We start from the raw sequence: 27,124 nt of genomic DNA, 5'->3' as shown, positions 1-27,124 counted from the left end.
AAATCCATCAGTGTGGTACTTGACTATGCAGTTTCAAAAAGGCAGGCAGACCCCCTGATGTCATGCAAAGGTCTTAACAAGTAAACAAGGAGGTTGTTAGATCGCTGGAAGAGCCTTGTAGCCTAGAAAACATCTGGACAAAGACTTTAGTTTAAATGATGGCACAAGTGATGCAGTCACTAGTTTGTAAGACTATTATTGTCTGTACAATCCCTGTTTTTAAGTGTAATGCACCAGTGGCTCACTGAGTCAGGCCTAGTGAATTCTTAGCTTTTCAAGGCAAAACTCTTCATGCAGTGGGAAAGGTGAGAAGAGTAAATCTGAAAATCCAGGAACAAGAACACAAGTGTTTGCTACTAGAGGAATGTTTACACTGCTTAAGACACTAACAACTTGCTTGTCTGATACAGTTCATGCAAGCAGTTTATATAACTTCTGCATTCATACTGGCTCCTTGGGGGCAGAATGGAAAAATAGTTCAGAATTTTGCCAGATAACTACATGTATACAGTATGTATGACTTCTAGAGCTGTAGTTCAGCATTAGTGCTACTAGTTTCTGAAGTTCTTAACAGACTGAGAATTGTTCTGTCTGTACAGTCCCTAGACGCACCAACCAACATGAACTACTACAAATCACTACTTCTCAGTGAATTTACATATCCCTTTCCATGCATGACTCTGTAGAAACTCTTCTGAAGTCTAAAACTTGGCTAGGTGGAAAACATTTATAAATAACGTAATCTAGATGACCCAAGATTAATTTATTTTTGCCATTCTAGCCCAAGGTTCTCAGATTGGTCTACAGAACTTGTTGACCACGATGATGGTGGCTATGTAGGTTCCAGGTACTAAACTGCCCTAAAGTACAGCAGACTCTTACGATTGTTTACAGTTTGCTGTATAGACAACTGCTGCTGAAAAAATAACATGTATGCCTTAAAGAGGACCCTTTAATATGTCACTTGTAATATTAAAGATGTGGCCCACCCTATGAGATTAATAACAGTTTCTTCATCTACAGCAACTGGGTTACACTAGTCCAGACTGACTGCACATAAAATTTTAATGCAAAAATATAAATAAAGTTGCAATATTAGATAGAAGCTAAATGTGAACTCTCTCATTTCAGGTGCAAGAGCTGGCTTTTATTGCAATAAGAATCTTAATTTGCTTCATAATTAATGTGGCCAATTTACTATAACTTTCCACTAAAATTTTAAGGCGTAGTGGTGGTTGCAGCAAAGAAGTGGGGGGGGGGGGGGGGGGGGAGAATCCCCAGTTGCCATTTGAGGCTAAGACAGCTGCAGACCTTTCAGGTTCTTAATTCAGCGCCATCTTGGCTAAGAAACTAACAGCAACTATGCACTACACATCAGCAAGCTCTCTGAGATTGGCTCCGGTAAATCAGCCGTTTGCTTGTGGATTGCGGAAAGTTGAATGATACTGCCACAGGGTTGCTCCACCGTGGCATTCCAAAGCAATGGGCCTCTCTGTGCAGAATCCTGCAGACTGCGGCGCTTGACAGTGTTTAATCTACCTCAAGCTTGTTGCACCTTAGAGAGGTTATGTCCAAGTGTTTTGCCTGGCAATTCTTAAATATAGAATAAAAGAAATCTCCTGGTGACCACGTAAGTAAAATGTTACGAATTCCACCTGAGTTGCTCAGAAGGTCTCTGTGTTACTAAAAAAGCACACAAAAGAACAGCTCTGTGAATGCTTTGTCTCTCTCAACATTACTAGTTGTCCATAAAAAATATTACTTACACCCACCTTGTTGCTTCTAAAATACCTGCAGTATCATTCAAATATGAAGTAAATTGATATAATCTTAGCTTAAATCTCCATGAAGCAAAATAATATTCTGAAACTTGTTTCAGTAACCACCCAGTTCTCCAGCACAGCTACCCATCTTCTTGGGAAGAACCGGAGGGACTTGACATTGGTGGTTTTAAACTGATTTTAAACCCAGTGGTTTGATCATTGGCTGCTGAAACCAGGGTTTGCGAGTTCAGTCCTTGAGGGGGTCATTTAGGGATTTGAGGATTGGTCCTGCTTTGAGCAGGGGGGTGGACTAGATGACCGCCTGAGGTCCCTTCCAACCCTAATCATCTATGATTCTATGAAAAACTGGTTTGGCATGTCATACCCTGGTTACATGTGCTTGTTTTTAGGCAGTGATTTTCACCAGTTCAATGCATTTTTTTTCTTTAAAACTTGGCAGCAAATATGTACTAATTAAGATTTTTTTAATTTAATTTTAGGCGGTTTTAGGTTCTCTTATTTCAAATTAAATTTTAAATAAGTTTATTTCCAAAACTTTCATGTTGATTTAAAATCTGACTTATTCATCCACTTTGGAAACAACTTTCGTAGAAATCCGTGAGCATGCTTCTTTGCAAAGCATCTTAATCTTCAAAGGATAGGTCAACTGCACAAACATGACTAAATTGCAAAATTTAGTTTGTCAGTAGTGATTCTATGGTAGGATTGGTAGAGATAGCTTGGCAGCTAAAATATGCATTAGCTAAAGGTCACTTTTTAAACTAAATTCTTGTTGCTGAGTCACCTGACTTGATATGGGGTAAATGAGAAGGGTATGTTAGGGTATTTAAAATTGTTGGGGCACCAGAGTGATGGATAGATGGATGGTCTTACTGTAGTTTATAATAATCCAGATATTGTTCATGATAGAGAACAATGTGAAATACAACACTGTAAGTAACTCCTACAAGGTTAACTGTTGCCACAGTTCAAGTTGTAATTCACTCCTTTTCATATTACTAAATAGAAGCTAACAAGACACTTCCCATTAAAAGCTTGCATTCTCATTGTAGTTTTGCAACAGTCTTGCTAAACAAATAATCTGCAAGTTCTTACAGAATTTCAGAATACTGTTATTGAATATGTAGATCTCACATGTTACAGCAGGAGTGAAATATCAAATGTACTAACAGAACTCCCTGAATATTCAGTTTTAAACACTTTACTGAGAGACTGACTTTAAAACTAAAGTAGTATTAGCTGGCAGAGAGATACTGCAGGCTGGCAAGTACAAAAACACCTTACATTTGCAACTGATACCTACTTAACCCAGTTAGCAGTCCATGGTTTAGATTTTGAGTTCCTTCTGGATGAGGAACTTGCATCCAGACACTAGCTGAGTTGTATCCAAAGTGTAAACTAGAATGAAGTTTCTACTTGGTAAAAACTAGAGGATTGGATGTGGCAGTTGGATTTCTCTCCACACAATATGGAATGTGCTTCCTTCTACATTTAGGACCATGTCTGTCAATACACTGGCTGATCTAATCAAGACATGTTGCTGTAGCATACCTCAGCTGTGCCAACCTCTTCCATAAATGTTGTGCGTGCCTACTAATGTACAAGAGATCTTAAACACAGTGAGTGGTTTATTTAGGCTTTTGAGGCTCCTCAACATAACTCTCTCCATAGCACCTTCTGGCTTGAAATACAATGGTGGAGCTGAATAATTTTAGCAAGCATACTTTGATTTAAAACTAAATGTGAATATTAAACACAACTTCTCTTCCTTTTCAAGATCAGTCTTTTGTGACTCTAGCTACAAATGACTCTTATGTTAAAGGAGCACTGGTCTTGGGTTCATCTCTGCAACACCACAGAACAATAAAGAAACTAACTGTGCTCATAACGCCTCAAGTCTCTGCTCCCATGAGGTATGTCACTTCATGAATATTTTCACCTAGTTCATTGAATGCTCCTGTTACAATAGTTTTTAACTCCCAAATGAAAGCTCTCTGTAGTGACCTTCTAAAGCTGGTCAGAATATTACAAAATGCTAAGGACAGTAGATGCCAGTCGGTATTCCATGAGCTTCTATACACCAGCTGCTTCCAGCAATAAACTATCCAGTCAGAGCATACTGGTTGACAAGTCGTACACTGAAGAGACTGACGAATAGCTAAATTTAATCCACTAGCCAATGAGAGAAAGGATGGTCTTCTGGTTAAGGCACTGGTCTGGGACTCAGATGAAAGTTCAATGTCTGGATCTACCACAGACTTTCTGGGCAAGTCATATAATCTTTCTCTGCCTCCCTTCATCAGTAAAATAGAGAGAATGCTTCCTCTCCTACTCCTTGTCTATGTTGTATTTTAAGGCTATGTCTATGCTACCACTTATGTTGATATAATGTATGTTGCTCGAGGGTGTGAATAAACCACCCCTGAGTGACATAAGATACCCCAACATAAACGCCAGCGTGAACAGCACTATGTCCACAGGAAAGTTTCTCCCACCAACACAGCTAACGCCACTCATTGGGGGTGGATTAATTATGTTGACAGGACAGCGCTCTCCCATTGTTATAGAGCAGCTACATTGGAGAGCTTACAACAGTGCAGCAGCGCTACTGTAAGATCTCTAGTGTAGACATTGCCTTAGACTACAGGTTCTTCAAGGTAGATTCTCTTTTGCTGCCTAGCACAATGGCACAGTAGTTTAAGGCACTAGCCTGACACTCAGATTAAGGCTGAATACCCTGCTCTTCTACAAGGTTTCATGTGACCTTGTTGAAGTCTTAATCTGTCTGCCTTTGTTCCGCATCTGTAACATGGGAGAGACTAGTCTCTCTAACTCATAGGTGTTTTGAGGATAAATGCATCAAAAGCTGAGGCACTTGGATAATCTAGTAACGGAGGTCATAAGTAAATTAGATAGCATTTCAAATTTGAAACAACTCCTCCCCCCTGCAAACTTTAATACTTACCTTTCATATTAAATTTCTCATGAAGGCAGGAAATAAGCAAGTTGGTTATAGCTCATCTTTGAGCTTCTCAGTCTTATCTGTCATTGAATATACTAATGTAACAAGCCTTTGCTACAAAAACAACTAAACTTCGGCATGGAACAGAGCTTCGAAGTCTTTGACTAGATGAGTTTAACTTCAGGCCATGACTTCCCTTTGAACCTGGGAGTGGGAAGTAACTAGCTGAACTAGTTACATGATCCTTGTTATCTAATCCACAGGAAGCTGTCTTGGCCAAATACTGCTTGCTATAATGACAGGTGATTCCAGGTTTATCTCTACTATCTAACACAAAATGGACTAATTAATCAGCCTCAAGGCTCTCAGCTGTAGTGCCTCACTTATACAACAGCATTCTATTCAGATGAATAGTCTTCCTGTCCACCAGGCTAGCAGTTTCTTCCTGAAGAGGAGGGCGTGAAAGTACAAACTCCAACATAACAATTAAAACAAATACATTTGGACAGCCACTGGAATGTGTCATGAATAGAACTTGCAGATTTCATTATTGATCTGCAATATTCGTGTATATTTTAGAAGTAATTTTTTTAACTTCCCCTAGGACTAGAATAATAATGAATATCACTTAAAGTATAACCATTGACAATCTAGAGGGTAAAGTTGTAGTTCAAAACTGTTCAGCTTGTAGAAATACACAATTTAACTCCCTGATATCAGCTCAAAATACTCAAGACACTTATGGGTTGTCTAGCCCAACCTGCACTACTGGTATTAAACGTAAAATATCAAGAAATCTGAAACCATAATTATTAGTCCCTCAAAGTAGTCTGTAGAAATCAAGATACCTCTATGGATACTGATGTTTAATTTTAGTGGATAGACTAAACGATGATAAAAACTGGAGTTGCATAACTGCCAAGAGCTTTAAGAACTCATAGGGCCTCTGGCTCAGACCAAGTGTAGTATATCTTATTTCAGTTTAGCTCTTCAGAGTTAATGATGCTTTTCACTTACAATGGACACAACATTGGTCCAAGAGACCATTTCCAACTAAAAGGAAGTAAAGTAAACTAAACTACCTAGAAGTCTACTGCACTCACTGCCACATGAAGAGCCATGGCTAAGTAAAGACTCTCGATGAGCTAGATAAACTAGCAGCAGTTGGGGTCTGTTCCTTGTGCCTTTAAAGGTCAACAGGAACTGTTCAGGATTCAGCTGCTGTCCAAAGTCCTGCACAGACCAGTCTAATAGCTTCTTGTTTCTTAGCTATAAGCTTAAAATAGTCTGTCACCTTACCAAGAGGCAGTGTTCTCATGTCTGGCTGAGACAAACTGTGTGGGAGGCTCAAACTACAGGACCTGATCGGCCTGACTTGTGCATGTACACAGGGCTTCAGTTTTCATTGCTACTACTCCAGCACCAGTCAGGAGCACTAACTGGTAAAAGACGATTACTAACCTTTGTAACTGTTGTTCTTCGAGATGTGTTGCTCATATCCATTCCAAGTAGGTGTGCGCGCGCCGCGTGCACATTCGTCGGAAGATTTTTCCCTTAGCAATACCAGTCGGGTCGGCTGGGTGTCCCCTGGCGTGGGGGCTCTGTCGGCACCGCTAGTATCCCCTGCCGACCAAGAGCCGCTCTCAGTTTCTTCTTCTGCCGGCTTTACTCCGGACAGTGGGAAGTAGGCGTGTCGTGGTGAATGGATAATGAGCAACACATCTTCGAAGAACACAGTTAACAGGTGAATAAACTGTCTTTTCTTTATTCTTCGAGTACTTCTGCATATCCATTCCAGGAAGTAGTGTGAATCCAAGCCGTTACTAGGCTGGCGGTCTGTGATTGGGACTACGTCCGGAATGCGAAATACACAAACCAGATGACGCTGCATCTGATCCCTGGACTGTTGCCCCAAGGGCGTTATGGGCTAGTCGAAGTGCTGCACTGAGGTACCACGTAGCTGCGACTGTCGATACTTATGTCGTGGATTGTGTACCACGAAGTCGTAGATGAAGGCATCGTAGGCAGGCCATGGAGTTCTGGGTGGAATGTCGCAGGTCATGGCCTCGGGAGGCGTGAGGCTATAATCATGGCACGTCTGAATCAGCGCCGGTAACCAGGGACGATTATTGTTTGAGATCGAAGAACAGTGTGTTGACCTTTCATCTATGCTCCATGGCCAACAAGAAAGTTTTGGGTTTCTTACGAAGGGGACGGTGCGGTCGGCTTTAGAACGGCCAGTTGCTTCTACGAACATCGAGTGAGAGTAGGCGCCATGCTCTACTGGGTATGTGTGAGGTTTTAGGAAAAAAAGACCTGTGAGGAATATGTACTTTGGTTGCAGGTTTGCACAAGGGAGACCCTGGAAGGAAGGACCGGGATGCGGCGCTAACAGCGCCCACTTGTCCCTTGTGGAATTCTATAAGGTGGCGTTTCACCTATAAGAGCGCTGAAGCTCCGAAATTCCCTGAGCGTGTAATGGCGCACAAGGTAACGGCCACCTCCTACGATTATGGTCAAGGATGAGTGCCGTGCTTTCCAAGGATTTCTAGACAGGCGATGGCCATAGTTCGCGCGACGAGAACCATGACTGTGATAGGTCCTCAGGAAGGGCGGTGGCTCGGCGTGTACCTGGTTTGACAAGGCGCTCCATGGCCCTTTGAGGCACCTAAGGAGACCATGCGGGTTGAGAGAAGACGAAAGCATTAAGCTCCTTTTCTTCCTGGATTGGAACGTTGAGTATGGTCAGCCAGTGCCAACGCGCAAGGATGATGGTAGCCGAGGCCCTGTTGTTTGAGGTGCCATAGGATTCTCAAAATTATCTGGATGGGAGTTCCTGGGTACGTGTTACGTTGTGTGTTGACACTCCAGCAGAAGAACCTCTTCTCACTTCGCCATCTTAGTTGTAGCTCTGTTTGCAGTCTCCGCTACCAGCGAGACTTTGCTGCACCGGGGTTTATGAGCTAGACGCTAGTCTTGCAGCGTCATCCAGCCGGAACTCACGGCCGTCAGTGTGAGGTGGTATTGGTGAGGTGCAGGTATGAGAGAAGCCTCGGTCACGTGGATCCTGGGATTCAGGTTCTGATTGAGCGGCAGCGAAGAACTGCTCGGTTACTGAATAGTCAGTCAACGTTGGTGTTCCGTAACAGTGCTCGCGAGGCCATGTGCGGTGGCGATTCAGCAAATACTCACGCCCTGCCCTTCTGCGCAACTCTCACCAGGTCTTTTCGTTTCACCAGCGGCTAATAGATGAAGCATATAGAAGGTTTCGGTCGACCATGACATGAGGGTAAGGCGTCCGAAATCGAACCTGTGTGGGCCTGAAGACTGCTGAATAGTGTGCGAACTCTGGGCACTCCCGGTTGCTTGCAGGAGAGCGAGTAGGTCGATTTGGGGTAAAGCCCCACTCTCTGGAAGAGAAATTACTACGTACCTGGAATCGAAGTGACACTCGTGCGGCTTAGAAATGACCTGGCTGGAGGTGTCTGCTAATCGAGTTTTGAACCCTGCGAGATTAGGAGATGCCACCAGACCATGAGTTGCGGCTATACAAAGCTCCCATAGGCCTGATTCGCCTCTTGACGAAGTAGAGAGAGTGCGGGTCCGCTGCCCTTGCGATTGTTTTAATAAGCTGACATCGCCTGGTGGTTGTTTCCATTCTGAGCATCTAATGACAAACGATCATTATAGGTTGAATGAAGAAAGGCCTGTACAGGTGAGTGGTACCGGCCCGTGCTAGCTTCCCGAGATGTTTATGCAGCGACAAACTGCTCTTAGCGGTACTTATGAGTGCCTTTGTGCCGATGAGGGACCTTCCTGGAGCCCCTCCAGCCACAGAGTGGACTGCGTGCGTGTGTCACGATTATCGGACGTGGTAGCTGGATGGTTGAACGGCATGCCCTGCACACACCGGAGGGTCTTGGCCAACAGCGCGAGAGTGCAAGACCGTCTTTGCGGGAGTGGTGACAACCTGCGTCCATGCTTTTGTCCCTGTTAGTTGCGGACGGTAAAGAGGCTAACCAGATTTGAGGGGGCGAAAGGCGGGTCTTGGCGTGCTTGGTGACAAAAGGTGCTCAAAGCCGCCATGTTGACCGGGTAGGCTGAGACAGACCCGGGCCGAGTTTGTTGGGGTAAGGCGAGTAGGCTCTCTATGCTCAGACTATTTGCCTGTGAACGGACTGAGCGGAGCTGAGGCTTTCGCGAGCGTGGAGTCAAGAGCCAGCCTTCAAGTGATATTGCTTATCCTCTTGAGTTGATATTCGAGGATGGATCCTGTCGAAATTGTTCAAGAAGGCCCATAAGTCTCAAAACATGTTTCCCTGCTATGTACGACGTATGTTTCACGTGCAGAACCTGTAGTCCTCCGGATTCATATCTGCCCTGTTATTTGGTTCGTGAACTAAGCCAGATTCGTCCAGGTTAAGTTGGACGGACACACCATGCCTTAGCCGACTCGGTGTAAAGCGCCTGCTATCTAGCCATACATTTGTGAAACACAGCGGGGGCAGAGGTATTTAAGGCCGATAGGGCTAGGAGAGCGTTGAATTGGATTAGTGGCGATCTCGCAGCCACAAAGCTCAGATACCCCCACACATGGATGCCGTTAACATCGATACATGAAGTACCGTCTTCATATCTTGAGAGCAGCGATAACCAGTCCCCCAGATCCAGGATCGAGATAGACCTCTCAAGGACCACATGCGAACTCCAAATTCTTTATAATAGGCATTGAGTCCGCGGAGGTCTAGGATGGGTCGAAGACCTCCTTTCGACTTGGGGATTAAAAAATAGCGGGAGTAAAACCCTCTGCCCCTGAGATCTTGAGGTACCTCCTCTATGGCTCCGATTTTGAGAAGCGTGTGGATCTCCTGGCAGAGGAGATGCTCGTGAGAGGGGTCCCTGAAGAGAGATGGGGAGGGCGGGTGGGAGGGAGGAGGCGAAATAAACTGGAGATGGTAACCAAACTCCACCGTGCGCAAAACTCAACGATCCGAAGTTAGTCGGGTCCACGCCGGGAGGAAGGAAGAAAGGCGGTTGGAAAACAGGAAAGGAGTCCGGGGAAGGACTGGTGCTTTGCTCTCGATCGCACCTTCAAAAGATTTTCTTTGGTCCCGGCGGTGGTTTGGTGGAACCATTATTTTGTCCCCCTTGGAACCAGACTGACGTCTGCGGTTTACACGGCCCCGTCTTCTATTAAAGTCCTGACGAGGGCGTGGTGGGGGGTAGGGTCGCTGAGGTTGTGCCCGGAAGGACCTCCGTTGGGTCTGTGGGGTGTGCATGCCGAGGGAGCGCATTATAATGCGGTTGTCCTTAAGGCTTTGGAGCCTAGGGTCCGTTTTATCAGAGAAAAGACCCTGCCCCTCAAATGGAAGGTCTTGAATCGTGTGTTGCAGTTTGGGAGGTAAGTCGGAAACCTGCAACCACGAAATTCTCCTCATTGTGACCCCTGACGCAACGGTCCTAGCCACCGAATCTGCAGCGTCAAGGGAGGCCTGTAAGGAGGTCCGGGAGATCTTTTCCCCCTCCTCAAGGAGGCTCTGGAACTCAGGGCGGGAGTCCAGCGGGACCAGCTCTGTGAATTTGCCCATGGACTGCCAGGTATTAAAGTTGTATCTACTGAGCAGCGCTTGCTGGTTAGCAACATGCAACTGTAGACCCCCTGCAGAGTATACTTTGCATCCCAGTAGATGCATGCGCTTAGCCTCCCGCGATTTTGGGGCGGGGGCTGGCTGGCCATGGTGCTCCCTCTCGTTCACAGACTGCACGACCAGAGAGCATGGAGGAGGATGGGTGTAAAGGTATTCGTACCCTTTAGAGGGTACCATATACTTCCTCTCCACACCTCTGGCCGTTGGAGGGATGGACGCCGGAGATTGCCAGATCGAGTCCGCTTTAGCCTGTATCGAGCGGATAAAAGGCAGGGCTACACGCGTCGGGGCATCCGAAGACAGAATGTCCATGACAGGGTCCTCCACCTCGGGAACCTCCTCCACCTGGAGGTTGATGCTCAACGCGACATAGCGGAGCAGGTCTTGGTGGGCTCGAAGGTCGATGGGGGGCGGGCCCGAAGTTGAAGTACCCGCCACCGCCTCATCCAGCGAGGAGGAGGAGGAGAGACCAGGGACCAAAGGTTCCTCCTGTGGTTCTTGTTCCAGAGGGGGGTCCGTTTCTTGAGCGCCCTCGGGGTCCTGGGTCACGGTTGAAATGTCGTCATCTGCTGGAGGAGGACGACTGACGGTGGCCTCCGGTACTCGACGGACGGAAGCCGCAGATGGCGCCGCCGTGGTGGGATCGCCTTGGGCTTGGTGGTAGGCCCAAGGCGTCCAGAAGGACCAGTGCGGCAGCTGTTCCAGTCCCTGGGATTCAGGGAGGAAACGGGTATGGGGGTCCACATCCCCATAGAGAGCGCTGTCTGGGTGGCACGAACCCGAGGGGTGTCTCGACGGCCAGGGCGGAGTGGATAGTCCGTGAGGCTGGTACCGGATGTCACGCCGTGTTGGAGAACGGTACCGGGAGTCGTACCGGTGCGGAGACTGGGACCTACGACCAGCACGGTGCCAGGAGGTCGACCGGGACCGAGAGTAACGATGGTGGGATGGACTCCGTCGAGAGCGGTGCCGGGAGGCAGACCGTCTTGTTGAGTACCGGTCCTGGGAACGGGACCTGGACCGGTGCCGCCGAGTGGATCGGTGGGCGACTGCGAGCGGCGTCTGGAAGGCAATCGGCGATGCGAGTGGAGCGGTCCGAGACCTCGACCGCGACCGTGCCTGTCCGTGTGTCCAATAGACATTGTCTGAGATAGTGGCTTCCCCGTTGAAGAAGGACCGCACCGGCGGCTGCGGCGGGTTGAGGCAGAGAGGCTCAGTAAGGGCTATCAGTTCCTTGCCGTTGAAAAGTCTCCGGCGTGGTGGGAACAGCGAGCTCGACCAAGGCATGCGCCGGGGAGCTGTCTTGCACCGGACTCAATGGCTCTTGCCTGGCCGGAGTTGACGGTGCTGGGATAACCGGTGCTGCGGCAGATGGCGGTGCGGGCGGCACGGTTTCCCATGCTCAAACTGCGGTGCCGGAGCTGCAGCCGCAGGAGCCTTCGACTTCTTCGCCTTCGGCGAAAGGGAGCGGTGCGGGCTGATTCTGTGCGGAGACTGTTGGTGCCGTGGTGTTCTGGCGGTACGGCTGCTCCGGTGCCGACAAAGAACTTCTGCCTGGTGCGGACTGCGGTGCACTCGGTGCCGGAGCTGCAGGGGTCAGGCCGTTCATCGGAGATGCTCTTAAATGCGAGTCCCGCTCTTTTTAGTCCTTGGCTTAAGGACTTACAGATACGGCACTTGTCCGTAGATGGGATTCCCAGGCACTTCAGGCAACGATCATGGGGGTCTCCCGTTGGCATCGGCCGACGGCAGGCCGAGCACTGTTTGAAACCGGAGAGCCAGGCATGAGCCCGGGTCCCGGGAGGGGTGAGGAGGATTAAACCTCGGCCCTCGAACTATATACAATAACTACACTAACAACTACTAGTAACTACTAAGAATTAACACTAAACTATAACTATAACCACGAACTAGAGACAAAGAACGGGTGAAACGCTAGGGAGGTGGAGGTCAGCTAAGTTGCACTCCACTGTTCCAATGACCGACACGGGCGGTAAGAAGGAACTGAGGAGCGGCCGGGTCAGCAGGGGTATATATGCGGTGCCGCAAAGGCGCCACGCTAGGGGGCACCTGCTGACCCGCCGGGTGTTGCTAGGGGAAAATTCTTCCAACGAACGTGCACGCGGCGCGCGCACACCTACTTGGAATGGATATGAGCAAGCACTCGAAGAAGAACTAAGGTATTTCTATGCTAGGAACTTGACAAGACTCTTGCACACTTGTTTAAATAAAAGACTAAATACAAGACAGTCTAGGCTTCAACTCCTTATTGTGCGCTAAGAGTCTAGGCAATACAAAACTATCTTGGGGTTGGGGATATTGGAAAGACTATCTTGCAAAAATAAATCAACAATTACTACTTTCCACAGGAAAGTGCTGGAAAAAGTCTTCGATGAAATCTTATTGGTAGATGTCTTGGACAGTGGAGATTCCGCCCATCTAGCACTAATGAAAAGACCAGAGCTTGGTGTCACACTAACAAAACTCCACTGCTGGGAACTGACTCAGTATTCAAAATGTGTGTTCATGGATGCAGACACAATGGTAAGTTATATATTTGTTGTTCAGAATACAGTTCCTTCGAGTGGCTTGCAATAGAAATCTTTTCTTATTGGGGACCTGTAACTTGGTATGCAAGGAAGTGCTCTTAAGCCTACAAAACAACTTGTAATTGGCAGTAAAAAGGGAATATATCCATGTCAAAGCTGTCCTCCATAAAATGAGACCTTTGATATGAACACTTACCTTCATATCTTGGAGTGGATGGCAAAATCAACAAAACATAATGCTATGAAGCATTAGAAAGCCTAGAAAACAGAAAGCAACTTTTTCCCCCTTACAACTAGGTTTTATCAAATATTGATGAGCTTTTTGAGAAAGAAGAGCTATCTGCAGCACCAGATCCAGGCTGGCCAGACTGTTTTAATTCTGGAGTTTTTGTTTATCGACCTTCCATTGAAACATACAATCATCTGTTACAACTTGCCACAGAGAAAGGCAGCTTTGATGGTATGTATTGACTCCAACTCCAATATTTGAGTTTAGATCGTTTAAAATGCTGAGGGGGGGAGGAATGTCTCAGATGAGCATGCCTTAGGGGACACCACTTACATTAGAATTCTAAAATTCCAGCACCTCATTGGAAAGAGGACTCATGTTTACAGGAAACTCATATGCATGGACTTCTGTAGATTGAGTCTGACTTCATTATAGTCAGAAATCTAACATCAAACATTAATAAGCTTATCTTGTATTAAAAGCCTAGATGGACTTCAGAGGGACTTTAATGAGTCTTAAGTGGGAAAGGTAGGCCAAACTAAACAGCCATTTCCAAAACTCTCTGTAGCTCTTAACTAAAGAATTTTCATTCTTCAGATTATAAACCAGTGTCCTGCATTTTAGATACAAACTAGTCACTAATGGATTGATTGTGTTGGTCACTTACTGATTAAATCAGTGAAAATAAGCTCCCATCAACTCAACTTTTCACAAAAATTATTTGTGGATATCCTTAGAGATAAAGTGAACATGATTTTCCAAAGCTGGATTGCTCTAAGTGGCTTTTTGAAATGATTTGTTCTGAAACATATTCTTCTACTCTCAGTAGCTAGTCAAATAGCTGAGTAAAATTAGGTGTTTTTATTAATCAGTAGCAGCATTTCCTCAAAAAGAAAAGGGGGGGGGATTTGTCTCTATGGAGACAGTGGTATTACTCAGAGGCAATGTGTGTTGTGAAAGCATGTAGGGTCATGTGCTCTTCCCCCCTCCCCTTTCCTATTCCTCCCATTTGCTGCTTGGCTTGTACTGAGCTTGCTTGGTCTCTCTCTCTCTCTCTCACACACACACACACCCGCTATTGGCAAGCACGGGTCATCAAGCTTGTTTATGCTGATTGAGTAGCAAACTGTCTTGCAGGCTTATCTCCAAAGAGAGTTCAGACCTTATAGTCCCAGGAGTAAATTTCCTGGCCCATGCAGTTCCTTGCTTTTTTATATTCTATCTGGCAAGTACTGCAAATGGGCCCCTTAGTCTAGAATGGTGGCCAAATGAGATTCTACAAGTGGCCTACTAACTGTGGATGACCTCTGTATTAACTTCCTTTGAAGCACCATTTTCAAGTAAGTTGGTAGTACAGTTGAATTTGCTGCCTCACTGAATAACTGGACATGCCAGAAAAGGGCCTCTGGTTCAGTCCAGAAATCCCATACAGTTGCTACATTGTGGACCAGCAAACTAAACTGGACTATCACCGTGAGGGCTACGAGGTAAGACTTGCCATAGGTAGTACTTAATGGTGAAGAAACTCTGCCCTTACTCAGGTTTTAGCCCTCAACAGCAATAAAAAGCAGGAATTTAGCCTTTGAATTAGTCAGTGGTAATCCCTATTAGAATTCTAGTAAAAAGAAACTTTACTGACTGAAGATGTATTAATCATAGCCAGTGCTAACAAGTATAGAACTTGGTTGCAAGATACGCAAGTACAAAATTACCTGATTTATCACCCATACAAGAATACACTGAAGTTAGACTAATCAGCTACTAGAAACTGCTTTTAGTATTTCTGTAATACTGAAGCTTTGACTCTCATGTGGCTACATTAAGTTCAAGTTCATGAGGAAAACAGCATATCAAAAAGGATAACTTCAAGGCCGTGGGTTGAATAACCCTATGTTGTCACCTGGCTCTACTCTAGGTCCTGCTGCACTTGATGTTTTTACATATGCCATAGGCATTTTGTTTGACATGGTTATAAAATGGCAGTCAAGGAATATGCCTGTGGTATATGTAAAAATATGAGTAAACAGACTTTTGATCTAATTTAATATCAAGAAATACCTCTCAAATCTAGTTGGGACAGATTCCTGACAACTGGTCTCCCACTAACTCGGTAGTACCTTTTAAAACCTTAGAAGAGCTGTGGTTCACTTTAAGCATAAGACTCTTCCTGAGAATAGTATAGCTTCCTAATCTACAGATATCATAAAATACTATTTCAAATGAGGTTAGCTTGGCAAACGTGTCAGACAGGAAATTTGACTTCAGTCTCGATCATGCAAACTCCCCAGTGTAGCCATAAAGAGCTTGATAAAGCAACTAGTGTAGCACATAATAAACTTAACAGAATAAATCATATTTGTGCTTCTTTGGGGTCAGACAATAACTTCATCTGATGGCACTGACAATGATACAATGGCCAAGGATCTAAAAGTGCTGCTAACCAGCATGTCTGTCCGAAATGATTTCAGTGAGTGCTAAACTCAAGCATTCTTCCAACATGCAGCTAGTCCCATGTTTATAAAGCAGTGGTTCTCAACCCGTGGCCCATGAGCCACTTGCGGCTCAATCAGCATGCAGCTGCAGCCCATGTGACAGCCTCAGGGCCATACAGGTAGTATTTGTTGTATTATGTGGGCCGCATCCACACAACAGACTAGAGAGCAGCATATGGGACCCTCAGTGGTAAATAAGTTGAGGAGCAGTGTTATAAAGCAAAACCTACATTATTGCTATGATAGAGACTCTAATGTGTTGGTCAAAAATCTCACTCCTAAACATGGGAAATGAATTGTTAGAACACTGCTACCCCGATATAATGCGGTTGTGAGGAGCCAAAAATCCCTACCGCATTATAAGTGAAACTCTGTTTTATCAGGGCAGCGGTGATTTAAAGAGCCCGGGGCTCCCCGCAGCAGCTGGAGCCCTGGACCCTTTAAAACACTGCCTGAGCCCCACTGCCGCAGCCCCGAGGTAACAGCAGCAGGGCTCCAGCACTGATTTAAAGAGCTCCGGGCTCTGGCCGCTGCAGGGAGCCCAGGCCCTTTAAATCGCTGGCCAAGCCCTGCTGCTGCAGCCCTGGGATAGCAGCAGTAGGGCTCTGGCAGTGATTTAAAGAGCTCCGGGCTCCCTGCAACAGCTGGAACCCAGGACCCTTTAAACTGCCGCCGGAGCCCTGCTGCTACCGCACTATATGTGAACCCATGTTATATTGGGTCGTGTTACAGTGGGGTAGCAGTGTATATCATTGTACCATCTTAAACTTTGTGCATAAGCATTATTAGATCAATAGGCTTTGATGTAGTTGTATAATGTATAAAATGTATCAAAAAAACTGCTTTTTTGCAGACCTAGTTATAAGAATTGAATCTAGTTAACAAAAAAGAAGCAAGCCTAAGGCTGACCTATAAGGATAGTGGACGAGCACTGTTAATGTTTTAACTCTATTCATACTGTTTCCACCACTGGGTCTGTTAGTGACCAGTCACTATCTAAAACAGGAGCACTTCATTAAATTTGTCATAATCCAAAAAAAGCTTGCACATGCCCACTGCTAAAGTCTTACAATAGCATGCCATTCTGCTGTGATCATATCTGCTCACCAGAGCTATCGGTCAGCAGAACACCAATCCTTAAGGGATAGGGTACAAGAAATATATAGCTCAGGCATTCCACCCTGGTAAACAAGATTCACACTACATTTTAACTCTGTGCCACTTTCTACAGTAAGAAAGCAATTGTCAGTGGCCACAAGACTTGCAGAATATATTAATACAGCACACAGTGGTCACAACTCTTGGATACTAATTCTCTCAAGTCCCCAAGAAGTTTGTAAAAATATCTTCCACTATAATACTGCTTGCCTCAAAATATTGGTATACATGACTACAAAGTAGTCAAAATGTCTGTTTTGTAAGAGACTAAAAATGTCCACTGGTTTGTCATTTCCCAGAAATGGAAAACAAATTGATCTTATCTGTGAACTCAGCTGCCCTAAAGGTTTAGGATAACATGATGCAGTAATCTTGGTCCACGCTACTGTATCTAATGGGGAGGGAGAAGGGAAACTGAACTTCGTAACTGGAATGTCTGATGCTTGCCTTAGACAAGACTTCAGTGTTTCTAGCAAAATTCTAAAAACCTGGGGCGTTATGAATTTAAAAGCAAAACTAGCTAGAATAAAAAGTCTGCCTGTTTTATAGTTTAGAAGAGTGCAAGGGAAACTGGTTCCATAGGTTACATAATCTACTAGACTTTCTTCTAGCCTGGAATCCAAGCTGGTATTCTAGCAGTTAATAGTTTCAGATCTAAACCAACATGTAGAATATTGATTATACCTGCAACTATAGTAGCATATTGCACAATTACTATACAACACTAACTTGAACTGGCATTCTACTTTGGTGGGATTGGAGGGGCTCTTGGTTTTCAGTAAGACTAGGACACAAACAGTCCATAATATAAGGAGCGAAGAATATGCAGTGGAGAAGTAGTATTGGATGATGGTGTTCGGGAAGAATTTAGTAACCTGTACTATGCAGGAGCACTAGTTTTATGATGCAAAACATACAGCTGTTCTTTATGTCTACGTGCAAATCTATTCCAAAGAATCACTCAGGATAGTAAAATCACTTAGTCTAAACTTACAGACAAACACAAAACATGGGAGATCTGGCTCCTCTACGTCAAACTGTTTTTGTAACAGAACTGTATTAAGATGTTTTCAGTTGGTAGAACACCGTAGAAATATGCAGACACTTTCTAATATGGTAGAAGTCTTACAAAATAAAGACATGCAAGTTCCCAATATATAGTAATAGTTGCACCTCTCTTGACTTGGAAGAGCTTTCTTAACAAGATCAGATGACCAACTCACTTAGTTTCTGTGCTCTCTCAAATTTATCCCACGTCTGGGATCCTACCAAATTTATAGCTATGAAAAATGCGTCATGGACCATGAAATCTGGTCTCCCCTGGGAAATCTGGCCTTCTGTGGGCTTTACCCAATACTATACAGATTTTACAGAGGAGACCAGTGTCTCTCAAATTGGGGGTCCTGAGTCGCTAGCCCAAAAGGGAGTTGTGGGGAGGGTCGCAAGATTATTTTAGGGGGGGCTGCAGTATTGCCCTTACTTTTGCGCTGCCTTCAGACCAGGCAGCCAGAGTATGGCAGCTGTTGGCTGGGCACCCAGTTCTGAAGGCAGCGCCTCATCAGCAGCAGTGCAGAATGGTGGCAGTACTATACCAGGCCACCCTTACTTCTGCATTGCTGCTTTCAGCGCTGGGAGGCTGGAGTGTGGCAGCTTCTGACTGAAGGCCCAGCTCTGCAGGCAGCAGTGCAGAAGTAAGGGTGGCAATACCATACCATGCCATTTTGCTTCTGCTGGTGGCGACAGTTCTGCCTTCAGAGCTGGGCTTCCGGCCAGCAGCCGCCACTCTCCAGCTGCCCAGTTCTCAAGGCAGCGCCACCACCAGCAGCAGCACAGAAGTAAGGGTAGTAGTACCACCCGCCATCCCCTCACAATAACGTTGGGACCCCCCCACAACTCCTTTTTGAGTCAAGACTCCTACAATTACAACACTGAAATTTCAGATTTCAATAGCTGAAATCATGAAATTTACTCTTTTTAAAATCCTATGACCGTGAAATTGATCAAAATGGACCCTGAATTTGGTAGGGCCTTATACAGTTCACTTCTAACTTTACTGCTCTATCAGTTGGCTGCTTGGCAAAAAGCTAATAGTAAAACACTGCCATGATTTCTTCAGAATTGTTAATCTTACCTTTTGGCTCTGCTAGTGGTGATTTCATTCTGATAAGTGATAGTCTGGTTTCTCATGCACCTTTTTTGCCCTGGCTGGTTGGAATAAACATAGTGGAATTGTTAGTCATACTAACAACGGGGGGAAGAATAATAATGTAGTAATTTTAATACTACCTTAATCCAAAAGCATACATCAGGAATCTCACTTGTGTGTCAAAGCTGTCTACTCTTTACCAACATTATAAGATCAAATTCAGAATAGTACTATCATGTTCTAAAACAGAAATGGCCCAGTTAGAGGGGGCTTGCATAGTTCTTGGTCTGGAAAAGTGCTGAGGCTGTTTCTGTAAGCAGAGAACAAATGTCAAGGTAACAACACAAGCAAAGTCAGTTTCTCTAACTAATCCACTTAGTCAAATTCCTACATCCTGTTCAGCATTCCAAGTCTCTTAGGAAAACACAGTCATCATGGCTCTGCATCCAGGCTATCGTTCACTGACTTCTGCTGTTGTAAACTAGCCTACATTCAAAATGAGGGTCTGAACACTTTTTGCAGGCATCAACTGAAACACAAAACTTCTAGCTTATGAAGCTAACTAGGAGCTTTAATATAGTTGACTTCTAGTATGACGTGTCTCAGAAAATGTAATTAAGGCCTAGACTGCTTCTAGCAAACCAATCAGTTCTTGAGTCAAAAAAGCAGCCTCATTATGTACAGGATTGCTGAGCCACATGTGGGCCTCTGATGATCAACCAGCGGTCAGAGTTTATCTTGGTTACATGTGTAAATATGGAATGACAGATTGTAATCTAGTCTACTGTATTTGCCTCACTGCAACTGGAATAACAAATCTGACACTTCCAATGTTTACTACTCCAATTTAATTCAACTTCAGGTTGTGAATGGAAACTGAGTTGCATTGTGCAAGAACAAATGCATGTTCACATGTAAATTATACCAGTAGGGATTCTAAGCCTTTGGCTGTCTTCTGATAGGTAAAATAGCCTAAAGTATGACTTAAGTTTACAAATCTATAGCTGCCTCTGGCAAGAGGAAGAGGGCTAATGTGCCCTCCCAAGGGTGAAAATGTTATAGTTTAAGAATTCTAACTTCTATAAATAGAATGCTACTGTATTGTTGATTCCTATTGGGTATGCTAGCTCACATGACTAAACTCAGTCTTGAATCAGTGATTTAGTGAAGAAACTTATAACAGGAATACTGATCATTTTCATGCAATCTGCTAACTCTCCATCTTTCCCTTTCAGGTGGGGACCAGGGGTTATTAAACACTTTCTTCAGCAGCTGGGCAACAACAGATATTAACAAACACTTGCCATTTATTTATAACTTAAGCAGCATCTCTCTATACTCCTACCTTCCAGCATTTAAAGCGTAAGTTCAACATTCTTTCTTGTAGAAAAATTATTCATAATCTAGTGTAGCTATTATAGGGGCCAAATTTACTAGAGCTTTTGTGAGACTGACCCATCTCTTACTAGATGATGATAAGGCTGTATAAAATCAGTTCTTTGACTCAATTTCAGTGTGGAGATCCAAGGTTAGGCCAAATGAAGGGTATGTGATAGCTAGTGCAGGCTCTTATTTCACTTTGAACCATGTAATGGTTTAATTTCAATAAAAAAAAATTATTTAAAAACTAATAGTTTAAAAAAAAACACTAAAATAGAAGTATTCTTTACATATCTGTGGCCTAAACTACCTCGGTCAGTGGCAGCAGCTCATTCTTTGAATTAATTTACCTAGCATAGGTGCATTTGCCAAGGACCCGTTCTATTGCAAGAGTACAACTCAACACACTTTTAATCACAGGTATACTACTGTGACCAAAGAGGCATTATCTGCATTGCAGTTGTCCTTGCTAAAGAGTTTGGTTGAGTGAGGTTTAGTGGGGTTTAGCCCAAGTCAATGTGGGCTGGGTATGGTGAGATCTATACAGATCATAATTTCTCTCCTCCTTTTTTGACCTTCCTGTTACTAAAACTAATCATGATACAAGCATAGTTATTGGGTTGCCCCTTTTTGGGGCTGTCATCGGTGGCATAAATATTTGACTCATAACAAAAATGCTGCAGGGACAATCATGTTCTGTATCCTGCAAATAAACGGACCTGGGTGTCATCAGACATGAGGTTTTTCCTCTGTTGCTTACACTCGACCTCACAGCAATCTTCCTAAACCTGCAATAGCCAGCTCCTAGGACAGCCAGTAACAAACCTTGTTTTTGTCCTTCTGAGCACAATGCCTCCGCAATTCCCTGCCATTTCAGGTAACGTTTTTCCCATGTAATGGTACTTTGCGTTGTTACCAGCCTAATTCTGATCTAAACTCTAGGATTGTTACAGCATAAAGTGTGTACAATTATTCAAATATGGTTGCAATTTACAATCTTTATTACAACTGGGCCATGTTAACTGCTAGCTTCAAAAGCAAGTGAGGAGCAATTGCATGAAAATGCTAACTGATCTTTAGGTGATGTCAAGTTGCTAGAGATTAATGGAGCAGCTAACATAAGCAGTATTGTTGCTGGCTCAAGTTCAAACCATGTCTTGTGATCTGAACATCTGAAATATTGTCAGGTTAAAATTAGAATGCTTATTTTAAGAAGAAATACATGCAAGCCAGAGTGAATACTCACTACTGAGTAGTCAGAATAAACAGCATTCAGTAAGCTGAAAGTTATTGTTATGTACACCATAGTCTCCTCAGCTACTCCCTTCCTGAGATTAGTCATGTCACAAAAAAAAAAAAAAAACCCTTTTATAATTGACCTTGTTTTGCCATAAGAGGTCAGCTGGATCTGCCCGGCCCAGGCAAAAACTTCCTTCAAACTGAACGGAGTTAGATGCACGTAATGAGCTGTTAAAGCTAGTAGTATTTGGATTTTACAAGTAACACATGGGCTGTCAGAGTAGGCATTCTAGATGAACATCTTTTTGATGTTGCCTATATCCACTAGACACAGTTCAATAGTTGTAATGAACCAAACTTTAAACCTACTCTGACATCAATATCTAACCCTTCAGAGTCTCCGCACCATGAGGCTAAGATTCACACCTGCATAGAAAGTCTTACACGCTGGGTACCCCTGCTTTTGGGGAGGGAGGGGAAGGAATACAACTAGTGATTGCAATCTGTTTGAACATACTTAACAGTTTTTCTATAGAAAATAAAGGCACTTTCATCCTGACTGATTCCAGAATGAGTGGCAGCAGAGAACAATCCAGGAATGCATAGAATGCGCTAGTGTAACTGTTGTAGAAGACCAAGTTCCTTTACAACTCTAATCTTATTCACATAACAGGAAGGATCAGCCTAAACCAGCATTTCTCAAATGCGGCCACCATAGCTTCATGTACCCACTAGGGGCTTTTTGTGCAGCCACAGCCTCCTGGGCAGTGTTTGAGGGGGCAAAGCAGAGTTAAACAAATATCACTTTTCACAGAAACAGACTTGCTAGCTCGCAAGTCTTATCTTAAAAATCCAGCAAAAAAAGCAAAAGAAACAACAAAAGACAAGAATGTGCAAAGCACGTTATTTGTTTCTATTCTCTTTAGGTCCGATGTAGTGCTGTAGTGTAGACTTGTTCTGAAACAGATCCAACTGAGGGAAAATTGACCCTTAAGAGGACAAAACGGAATTGCCTTAATTCCATTAAAGTTGTCTTGACTAGCTTAAAAACTAAACTTGGCCATCTATTCTGACCCCTTTAGCCTCTCAGGCACTGAACTTAAAGCCTAAAAACAAAGTTCTTCAAAGCAATCTCTTGTGTGTTCCTTGTATTTAACAGCGAATTTGACCTCAACTCTGGCAGCAAGATTCCTCCTGCTGATCATATGGCCTCACATCACTTTCAGACATTTATGTGACACATGAAAACATACAATTTAATTTTAAACGACCACAAAACACTAAACTTTTAACATGCTGCATATTTTCTCAATGGAGCTATGTTTAGCCCAAGAGCTGAGGAAACTGGGGGCATTTCCCAGCTGCCGAGGAGAGAGCCAGGGCATCCGGCACAGTAACCTGGGCTTATTGAATGATCTGATTTCCGCTGACATGATCAGAAGTGAAATGGGGAATATGGATATCAAAACCCACTGACTTAAAAGTTTTCACTAAAATGAAAATGAGGCAGTTCAGTGTTGGGAAGATTTCTGCCTGCAGACGTGATAAGACAGTGTACTACTTGACTAGGTTCCTGGTTGAAAGCTGCTTCTGCAACCAGAAGGGCTAGAAACTCTAAGGGCTTGTCTACACTGGAAAAACACCCCCCTGAGCACAGCAAGTTTCAGTGCTATAAAGCGCCAATGTAAACAGTGCATCAGCACTGGAAGCTACGCCCCTTGTGGAGGTGATTTATTTATTTATTTATTTATTTTAAGAGCACTGGGAGACCTCTCTCCCAGTGCTCTGCCTTGACTACAGTATGTTGCCAGTATAGACTAGCCCTAACTCATACTTTGAGCGGAGGCAAACTTTATAGCAGTGGTCCCCAACCTTTTCGTCTGGCGGGCACCAGACGACGAGCCATGGAGGACCATGGCGATGGACAAGCATCCGCCGAAATGCCACTGACGAGCGGTAACATCGATAGGCATCATCGCCGAAATGCCGCCGACAAGCTGCATCATCCAGAGGTGTCACCGCTGAAAATCAGCGGCATTTCGGCGGCGACACCTCTAGATGACGCAGCTTGTCGGCGGCATTTTGGCAGATGCTTGTCTGCCAGCCAGTACATGGGTGCCATGGTGCCTGCAGGCACCGCATTGCGGACCTCTACTCTATAGCAATGCAACACCAAGAGTTCACTGGGGTGGGCTCTCTGATCCTCCTAGACTACTACTAGCAAGGTAAAGGGACTTTAAAAAGTACACCCACTGTAGCTGCATGATGATTTATATAGCCCTTCCATAAAAACTAAGTGTAATCAGACACTCAATCTACCTGGAGAATTGAGATTTTAAGGGTTCTGAACAGCCATGTAATTGAAGAAGGAAATTTGTCGAGGCAGCAGTGGCATGGGTGGGAGGGAGAATCATTAAAACACTTCCATGCAGTCTCATCATGACAGGTGAGTCAGACTATCCTTCTAGGCTGCCTGAACTACCCGCTGCATTGGCAGAAGCTTTCTGAAGCTGGATATTCTGACCAACTCGAACGTCCCCTTCTGTAGGGCTGAAGACTTAAAAAACCAGTGATCTTGTCACTGATGGCTGATTAGGCTAAGTGTATATGGTGTCTAGCTATTTGGATCATTGAATCTGTAGTGGAAACTCTCACTCTTAAAACTTGTTCTGATTGCAACTGCTGCTTGAGACTGTTCGATCCTGAGCTCTCATGGACACCCAACTACCAAGAGACTGCTGTAAGTACTGAAATGGCCCAAACCACTAGGTTTTGGCTATTTTCAATCTGAATAAGCTATTTGAGGTAGAATTCTATCTGCATTCTCCTGTTGCATAGTGATGCTTTCAGTGCCAGTAGGCAGTTGCAATTTCTTAGCTTTTTCTTTAGGAGATGGAATGCTATCATGTATGTACTTTTCCTGGACATCTAGTATCTAATTCAGATTCCTTTTTTTGGCAGGTTTGGTTCAAATGCTAAAGTAGTGCATTTCTTAGGAAGAATGAAACCATGGAATTACACATATGACTCTAAAACCAAAAGCATAAAAGGTGACACAAGTGATCCCACAATGGTTCACCCAGAATTCCTCAACATGTGGTGGCATACCTTCATCACCAACATCTTACCACTACTAGAACAACATGGAATTGTTAAAGATGCCACTACAGGTGTAACGGCGGTATGTCGTCATCTTATATCTTAGATACCTGCATTGAAACATCCTAAATGCAGATATTCTGTACTTTCCCCATCCCAGTCGTCAAATTACTGAAGGCTTCAGGGAGAATCCATTGAATTGAAGCATAGCTTTCTTCAACTCCTTGTTTAAGGCTTGAAATAATGTAGAACAGAGGAAGTAACTGGGTTAGTCTGGTCACTGGTGTACTATCTACCCACCTCCCTTTCTAAGTAACTACTGTGAACTGCAAATAATTACTGAAAAAGTGGCTACTAACAATGGTGTAGAAACCAAATTGGGTAAAAAAAAATTTCCAACTACATACAGAGGCCTGACTCTCACTTGCTTCAAGCCAACAGACTTCATCTTCTAGCTCAAGCAGTAAAGGCTCATTGTTTTGGGGGTCAGTCCCCATAGATGATACCCAAACAAATGTTGTATGACAAAACAAGGAGTCAGGATCCTGAAGTCCTTAAGTAATTTGTAGCAACCTAACATTTGTACTAACTAATAGGAATTACCTGGCTGTTGACCAGCTTGCAGCTCACCAGATTAAATTTGAATAGTTCTACAACAGGTGTTCCCAAATATGCTGAACTAAGTGTCTCTAACTTTCCAAAGTCAGCACATCCCAAGTTGGAAAGTCCTTGAACCTATTTGAGACTAAACTTTGTCTCAGTTTACTTCTAGTACTGAAGTTCTGCTAATGCTGCAGAAATATTAACCCATTTATCTTTTTTAAAAGGATTTTTGTCTTGTAACAAAATACCGAATTTTTACTGAATATCAAGACTTACTCCAGATATTCTGGAAATGATTCTATTCAGTGGAAAAGACCATACAGAAATATCTTGCAACCCACTCTTTACTGGCCAGAGCGAACTCCCATTTTATGCTCCCTAAAGACTGAAGAAGAGCAAAATGTTGATGCTGAATGGCCTAAAATTAAAACTAGGATTGAGCAGAGACCTCCTGTGTTAGAGGTTCCCCCTTATCACAAAACTGAATTCTGAACATTAGGTGAGAACAAGCAATCTCATACAGTGGTTAAGATCTCTCCCTGGATGACCATGTGTGCAATGATGGTCACCACTACAGTGATATTATATATGGGTGTGATCAGCCTTGCAGTTCAGAAGCTGCTCTGTAGAAGTAACGTAACTGCACTAATATTCATGCATCTCAGATTGAGGCTGCAGATAGTTATAGTTATAAGAGAACTTGGCATACTAGGAGTGCTCCTGCGACACTCCACAAGCTGGTATTGACAATCTCTATAGAAGGGAGGGGAGAGAGAGTGAATCCTACATCTCTAGGAATTCAGTCAGACTCATCTACAAGAAGCCAGAAAAGCTAGTCTAGGAAGATTCCATCTGTAGAGTAAGTGGAAAGTATAGGTTAAGGCAACGTTTTCTTTATTTTAACCTTTTATACATGGAGTTTAATCGCATGTATGGAATGCAGCTTTGCAGTAACTTTATACTAAATTTAGTATAACAGAAAATAAAGTAGTTTTAAGTTCTCAACCTTTCAAAGCCCAAAGTTACTGATCTATTTTAGAGTATGCTTTCTCTTGTCCATTTACACCTTTCTAATGAACTATTTGCAGCTATCGGGCTTGGTCTATTCTCTGGCTTTCTCTTGTGGCTTCTGTAGAGAGGTATGAAGAACTTAAACCAATACTGACCAGTACTTTCCTGTGCGTTCTCCATTGACTTCTCAATTTGTTCATTTTTCTTTTTGGCTAGGAAAGTTGTATAACCCTGCTTTTTTTTTTTTCTTTTTCCTCCAAAGTGTGCTTGCTGCTTTGCATGAGAACATCTCATTGGTTCTCCCACCCTTTATTGCTTGCTTAGAAATAGGCCCTATAACTCTTATACAGTCTACTTACTATGCTCTCCTTCCAGGAAGAGGTTACAGAAGCAGTGTCCCACATGTCACTTTCAGGAGCAGCGCCAACTTCGCCACCATCTTCCCCACCAGCTGAATCTTCAGAAGAACGGAAGGAGAGGTGGGAGCAAGGCCAGGCTGACTACATGGGAGCAGACTCCTTTGACAATATCAAGAAAAAACTTGACACTTACCTCCAATAGAAGCACTTTTATTGCCGATGTTCACAGAGATACAAGGACTTGTTCCAGAGCTATCGCAGCTAGGAAAATGTTGAATATGGTCAGTTAAGCTTACCTAGTAACTTGATAAAACTCATGAGGCTGAAGATCTTTTCAGTACTACAGGTGAGAACTGAGCAAAAGCTATAAAGTAGAAATCCTTGTGCTGGCTGTACCTGCACAATCATGAAGTCTTCCCTTTTAAGTAAGACTGCTGGATATGCCTATTTTAAAAAAAACAAAAC

At 43.9% G+C, this 27,124-nt stretch overlaps 1 protein-coding gene across 2 annotated transcripts; it reads left to right on the top strand.

Annotated features, from left to right (window-relative positions):
• The first annotated feature begins 3,620 nt into the window (after positions 1 to 3,620).
• Positions 3,621 to 27,124, top strand: GYG1 (glycogenin 1). Of its 2 annotated transcripts, XM_032806217.2 has the most exons (7): positions 3,621 to 3,697; positions 12,764 to 12,938; positions 13,241 to 13,403; positions 20,204 to 20,330; positions 24,549 to 24,768; positions 26,378 to 26,428; positions 26,676 to 27,124. In XM_032806217.2, exons 1-7 carry the CDS (start codon positions 3,693 to 3,695, stop codon positions 26,859 to 26,861), a joined length of 927 nt encoding a protein of 308 aa, XP_032662108.1. In that variant the 5' UTR covers positions 3,621 to 3,692; the 3' UTR covers positions 26,862 to 27,124. The 2 variants fall into 2 exon arrangements, with proteins under 2 accessions (XP_032662108.1, XP_032662110.1); XM_032806219.2 differs by lacking the exon at positions 26,378 to 26,428.

The sequence above is a fragment of the Chelonoidis abingdonii genome, chromosome 8 (genome assembly GCF_003597395.2).
Source record: "Chelonoidis abingdonii isolate Lonesome George chromosome 8, CheloAbing_2.0, whole genome shotgun sequence".
Classification (NCBI taxonomy): Eukaryota; Metazoa; Chordata; order Testudines; family Testudinidae; genus Chelonoidis; species Chelonoidis abingdonii.
This window is presented reverse-complemented; position numbering and strand designations above follow the sequence as displayed.

Coding starts and splice junctions, on each gene's coding strand:
- GYG1 (XM_032806217.2), top strand. Junction 13,404..20,203: donor AGAGAAAGGCAGCTTTGATG/GTATGTATTGAC, acceptor TTTCCCTTTCAG/GTGGGGACCAGGGGTTATTA. Junction 26,429..26,675: donor CTTGTGGCTTCTGTAGAGAG/GTATGAAGAACT, acceptor CTCTCCTTCCAG/GAAGAGGTTACAGAAGCAGT.